This window comes from Cloeon dipterum, chromosome 2 (assembly GCF_949628265.1).
Source record: "Cloeon dipterum chromosome 2, ieCloDipt1.1, whole genome shotgun sequence".
NCBI classification, from domain to species: Eukaryota; Metazoa; Arthropoda; class Insecta; order Ephemeroptera; family Baetidae; genus Cloeon; species Cloeon dipterum.
In genome coordinates this window covers 4,718,928-4,725,421 of record NC_088787.1, presented here as the reverse complement: position 1 = coordinate 4,725,421, position 6,494 = coordinate 4,718,928, and the positions used below count along the sequence as shown (strand labels likewise).

Sequence of the window (6,494 nt, the reverse complement as noted above, 5' to 3'; positions counted from 1 at the left end):
CGTATTTCAAATTATAGTATTTTATTGGCTACCTACAGGCAAACAGACAGGCAGGAAGGCAATCAAATTGAAAATTGTAAAGCAAAAATAAATTAACACGCGCACTCGCATTGTTTTTTCATTTATATATATATATATATATATATATATATATATATATATATATATATATATATATATATATATATATATATATATATATATATATATATATATAGTAATTATTTTTTATGTATATATTTATACCGCAGCAAAAACCATTTGATTTTCAAAACTGTGAATGGAATTAATTAAATCGGACGAATCGCCTGCTCTTTCCTTTTGGACGAAGTGAAAGGTCAATTGAGTGATCTCTGCTCGTCCACGGCCCCGTCGCTATCAACCGATGCTTCTCTGCGTCACCACACGCTCTCGAAATATTCGTATCAAAAAATCATTTTAACGTATTTTCCTCACATGTGTTTCATTTTTCTCACGGGCGGGTCCGGATTGCAATCTGTGTTGGTTCTTGGCCGGTCAGCAGTCAATATGGCGTTGAAATAATGGAGGCCAATCAGGAGACAGTCCAGCGGCCAATCAGAAGCGCCGGAAAAGGGGCGTGCCGACCTAATAATTTCATTCCCGCTGCGTTCACTCTCTTATCGGGACTGATGACTCGTTTATTCTTTTTACATGACCACATTGACCACTCACCGACTCTGGTTTACTAAATCAGCATTGCAGTATTTAAAATTGGACCGGTCTGCGATCAAATAAAAATTACCATTTAACTGCGCTTCACTTTTTTTTTAATATTAAGTAAATGTTAAAAGCAAAAAATTGCCTTCCTTTTTCCTTGGCTTGCAGCGATAGTTGCAGGCCACATCCTTTTCTCTCTGCGGTGCTATCAGTTAATTATATAAATTTCTGAAGCGCAAATTCCGCAAATTCGATTTAACTAAAGGAAAAATGATCAATAAAATTAATCTTTAAAATTTGTTCAGGCTTTGAAGAGCCGTATTTGCGAGCTGATCCTTGAGTTGATTTAATTTACCCCTAACTCTAGAAAATTAAAAAATCCTTCAAGGTGTGAACATGACCACATTGGAAGACAAGAAAATACTTTTTCGCCAATTTTTCTGTAAGCTCTATATCAATAAATTGCTTTCAATTTAATTTTAATAATAATAAAATTTAGATGAATTGGTTCGAAGCAAAAGCAAACTGATGAATTTGGCCTCTCCCAAGACGGCACAAGAAATCGATCATATTCGCATAAAATCAAACGAAATAAACCCCAGTAAGTAAAAAGTAAATATAAAAATTTTATCGTGACAATTTTCCTGGCCAATTTAGACACAAAGTGGTGGTTGTCGGCGTCGGACATCGGACGCGAACCTGGCGACTTCCAGTGGCACGACGGCACCGTTTTTTCCAGGGACAGTCTGTTGTGGTGCAAATAACACGGCAACCCTGACGATTTCGGTGCAGGTCACGATACCTGCGTGTACCTCCCAAGTAGGAGCATTGATAATGAACTGCTCGACGTGGAATGCAAAACTCATGTTTACAATTTTGTTTGTGAGCTGCCTCCGAACCAAGAATGCTACTAACTCTCAGATACGCTCTAATCATTTTTGGTTAAACTGAATTAATAAAGATGACACGCTATTAATTTGTTAGTTTTGATTTAGACTGCAAAAGAGAGACGGTGAAATACAAATAATGTGATACATTTATGTAAAACGCGACACGTGCAGTGTACGCGTGTTGCATACTCCCAATTTTCAAGCGCTTCAATTCTAACTCTCGGAGTGAATTAAAGGAAAAATAATTTTTATTTTTTTTTATCAAACGTCATCAAAAATAAAAAAACAAATTTAATTAAAAAAAACTGAACCAATTCGCTTCTTATCTAGCTTATTGTGCGTATTAAAGGATTTAAGCTACGATCAAGGAATATATGGGAGCGAATTAAATATAAAATGACAGCTTTAGAATGATGGTTATCAGTAACCCAACGCGCCAAAAAGATTCAAAGGGAAAGCAGAAGAGTCGAAGAGTGAGTACTATTGCTTCTCCCCTGCCGATTGAATCTCATATAGAAGATCAACCTGGAGCTGAATCTACTTGAATTTATGAATTGAATTTTATGAGTCAAAATGTAATTTTAAGACTAAAATATAAAGAAAGTATAAATTGTACATTGCAATTTGCTTCTTTATTTAATTCATCTCTTTTAAAATCAGTATATTTAGTGAAGTTTTGTCAATCCATTTTCCTTCTCCTTCTCGTTTACCCTATATTCCACCTGACGAAACTGACTTATCTGACTTACTGCAGCTGTTCAAGTCTCATTCGCGCCATTTCGAGTTGCCGTGATGCCGCTGGTGAAGCCACTCTGCCGCGTTTGCGAGCGTCCGACGGCGGACGGCGCTGTCCAGGCTGTCCAATTGGACAAGGAGAAGCTGCAGACTTGGCTCCTAAATGTTTGTGGCTATGAATTTGCCGACGGAATCGAGGATGAAGATCTGATCTGCTTTTTCTGCATCTGGCATGCTGAGTACGAGCTGCAGCCGAATTCTTTTTTTGACTTTTAATATAAAATTTTTACATAGGTTTCATTCTAAATATGTCAGCGAGTTCGAAGCTTTGGCTTGGTGGCCGCAAGATTCGGTTTATTTGGATGGCGTGGCGAAGGAGCTGAGGAGGAAGTATCTAGGTAAATTAGCTTTACATTTTTTTATTTTATAACTATATGCGGTAGGTAACTGTTAAAAATGCTAGAAAGAAAAATAGAGGTAGAATTCGGAATAAACGAGTAAGGAAATTATTAAGGATTAAGAAATATAGCAGAATCAACTGGAACGCAAATCGTATACTTTTATTGAAGAGAGTGAAATTATATATTAGGGACAATTTAATAATTTATAATTTCACATTATATATTAGGGATAATAATTTATAATTTCACGACAAACTGGCAGAAATTACGGATTTACCGCGGTTGATTCCAACCATCAAACGCATTATATCTTTAAAGGTCCAAATTTTATGGAAACATTTTTGTATGTTTTTAAATAAATTATCTTTTATTTACGAATATCGGTGTGTAATAATTGTTACAGAAGGAAAAGCAGAGCAGTGCTGGGTACAACTGGAGAAGATTGAGTTGCCGAAAAGCGAGAAGGAAGAAAATGCAGAGCCCGAGGAAAATGCGAACGATCGAGAGTGCGGGAGAAAATGTTTCTACTGTGGACAAGTTGTCGCAAAAATTAGTACTCATATGCGAAATAAACACACAAATGCCATCAGGTGTGACTATCAGAATTGTGCAACATATTTCCACACTGTTGAAGAAAAGAAGAGCCACACCAAAGAGGTGCATGAAACGTCCAAAGCAAAGAAATTTATCAAGTGCAATTTTTGCGAGATGAAGTTTCGGTGGTCGAGAGACATCAGAAATCATATTCGACGTGTTCATTCTGAATTTCCGGTACTATGTGATTCTCGTGGTTGCCTTTCATACTTCAAAACTGAATTCGACATGAAGGTTCACTTTGATTCAACACACAAGAAAGAAGACGAGCAAAAAGTCTTTAAGTGTCAGTATTGCGAGCATAAAACCTCAAAGAATAGCCATTTGACGCGTCATATTTCTCGTTTTCATTTGCCTAAAACGTTCAAGTGTGACAAATGTGACAAAATGTTGGCCTCGAAGCAACTTCTTGCCAGGCATGTCAATGAGAAACATTTGTTTTGGATGTGCAAAATTTGCAATTCAAATATCACTGTGGAATCTAGGACAAATCATTTGAAAAAGACCGCGTGCAAGCGCTGCAAAAATTTATTTGAATGCTCAGGTTTGTACCAATCGCATCTGAAAGATTGCAAACAAACTCTTTTCAAATGTCAAAAATGCCCAAAGACTTTCCATTATCCATTTGAACTGAAATACCACTTGAAAATTAAACACAGAAACAATTCCATGTTTGGTTTGCAGTACAAAAATCTTGGATTCAAGTGCGAGCCGTGCAAAAGGTACTACAAAAGTGAAAAACTCTTGAAACTCCACTTGAATCGTATTCACAAGAAGCTGAACTTGAAGCACTGCGCACACTGTCCCAAAAGCTTCCCTAATTTTGCTCGCTTGAGAAACCACTTGGCGACGGCGCATTTTTTGATTGAACGCAAATTTGAATGTGACCACTGTGAAAAGAAATTCGTTTCCTCTTCTTTCTTGGCTAAACATAAAAGACTAACACATTTGAAAAACAAAATTCTGGAAACTTGCAAGGTGTGCGGAAAATCAATGTTTCGCCAAAGTGTGAAAAAACATTTACTGGCAATTCACGGCAAAGAAAATCCTTAACCGTGCCATTTCTCATTCAATTTTTTATCTGTTGAAAATATCAAATTTCTAAAAAGGCTGAGGTTGTTTTGCTTTATTGTTTTTTCGTTTGGTCGTATTATGATTTTAATTTTTTTTGTCTTGACTAATAAGGGTGAGGTATATAGACGCAAATTATACTTTTTTTGTAGCAATTAAAGTGATGTAATAACAAATTTTCTAAATTGATGAATATGTATATGCAACCTGTAGCTGCCTGTAGCTTTATTGTCAAATAAATAGTTTGAAATCAATATGTTTAATTTCACTTCATTGTATATTGAAAAATCAAAATCTTGATCAGTTCACCGCGTGCAGGAAGAGCAGCTTTTATGCATCCCGCAAGAAGAATGACGTCAACAATGAATGACAAGGTGGAGGGAAAGGAAACCGCAACGCAACCAGCGCCACCAATGATTGTCGTGTGTTTCCGATTTAAGCGATTTTGGAGCATATATTTTTTATAGAACAATGATTAAGATTAATATATAATGAAGATGGAGCTGACAAAATTAAGGCTGCGAAACATGTGTCAATTCCAAAGCCTGTTTGATACTGCGGTTGAAAACCACAAAATAACCAAATTTCATCATAATTAGTGGTTGTGGGCATTGGACATCGGACGTGAACCTGGCGACTTCTAAAGGTACGACGGAATCGAGTTTTCTAAGGACTGTCTTTTCTGGTTTAAATCTGAAGGTGACCCGGAAGATTTCGGTGCAGGTCTCGAAACGTGCGTACATCTTCCAATGAACAGCATTTCTAATGAGTTGATAAATGTGCAGTGCAAAATATATTTTTTTAATTTTATTTGTGAGCTGCCTCCGATCCAAGAAAGCTACAAACTCTCTGATATAATATTACACTGTAATCATTTTTTACAGCAACACTGGATTAATAAATATTACGCTTTTACATTGTAATTTTTTATTTTTAACTGCTAAAGAGACTCGTCGGGAAAATAAAAATATTAAACAATTCTTATGCAAAACGCGAAACTCGCAGTCACCGCGGGTTGCATATACTCCCAATTTTCTGGCGCTCCGAAATGTTTGCTCTCTCATTTCCTCAATAATAAAAAAGAGACTCATAAATTTCTCTAAGAGCTGAGATCAAATAACGTAATTTGAACAGGGAAGAATTCAAAATGTAAAAGGGCCCAGGAGATAGAAGGCTGTTGGGACGCTGAAAATTTCGCAGCCGCATTTGCGCCAGTTGAAGTCTCTCGTCGTTTTCCATAGTGCCATTTAGAAGTTTTTTTTATCCAAATAAATTAATATTTTAACCTCACCGAGAATGCTTTGACGCTATCCTCTTGTCTCAATTTATGTGAGAGTCAGTATATCTCATCAGGATGTGATTTTTGTTTTTAAACAAGGTATATGTGCAATACAATAATGAGAATCTAACAGTTTAAACTTTGTGCTTTTGTTTTATTTCCATTTTTATTTATTGAGTGCCCACAGTGAAATCTATAATATTATTTTAACCGAAAAACTTTAAAAACCTGTGTTTAGACAATAAACGAAGGAAAAGTGAAACGATGGGAATGAAGCATTACACCTTCGTGTAAGATTTTCACGTTGTCTGCAAGCTTCATAATATCTAAAGCAATCATCGCGCAGTCCAAAGGCAACTCATTCTCTGTGAAAAAATTCGACTTAAAGAAAAATGCCTCAAATGCTGATAATTTTGGTAGAGAATCAAGGGCACTTTGAGACGTTTTGACTAGTTCTCCAAGAAGTGAATCAATGTCCATGTAAGGCCCACAGTGCGAGATGTAACGGAATTTGTTCAATTTGCTCGGGATTTGCTTGTTACTAATCAGGGTCGAAACGTGCTTAATATCCTCCAAGTTCTGGCAAGAGTCAAGCATGTAAAAATTCTCCAGTTTTGGAGCTCGCAAGACGTTTGATAGGTTGACTGTTTTTGTCCTGAAATTAAAAACAAAAACAAATAAAATCATCTTAAAATTTCCAAGCTCTTACGGGGCTAGTTCAATCCACTGTAAGTTTTTCAGCTGAGCAAAAGAGTTGAACGGCTCCTCATCAGTCATGACAACTCCCATCAAAACCAGTGTTTCCAGTTCCGGGCAAGCGTTGAATATTTTCTTGAACTTATATTT

At 36.4% G+C, this 6,494-nt stretch overlaps 1 protein-coding gene across 1 annotated transcript; it reads left to right on the top strand.

Moving 5' to 3' along the window:
• The first annotated feature begins 2,351 nt into the window (after positions 1-2,351).
• LOC135937397 (RE1-silencing transcription factor-like) lies at positions 2,352-5,122 on the top strand. Its single transcript, XM_065480549.1, has 5 exons — positions 2,352-2,542; positions 2,598-2,701; positions 3,108-3,210; positions 3,295-3,718; positions 5,069-5,122. The coding sequence occupies exons 1-5, from the start codon at positions 2,361-2,363 to the stop codon at positions 5,120-5,122; spliced, it is 867 nt and encodes a 288-aa protein (XP_065336621.1). The 5' UTR covers positions 2,352-2,360.
• Positions 5,123-6,494: the final 1,372 nt, after the last annotated feature.

Bases quoted from the DNA above. Each gene is read 5' to 3' on its own strand.
- LOC135937397 (XM_065480549.1), top strand. From the start codon at position 2,361: ATGCCGCTGGTGAAGCCACTCTGCCGCGTTTGCGAGCGTCCGACGGCG. The intron at 2,543-2,597 runs GTACGAGCTGCA...ATTTTTACATAG, and splicing joins TTCTGCATCTGGCATGCTGA to GTTTCATTCTAAATATGTCA. The intron at 3,719-5,068 runs GTCAATGAGAAA...TTAAATCTGAAG, and splicing joins AGCAACTTCTTGCCAGGCAT to GTGACCCGGAAGATTTCGGT.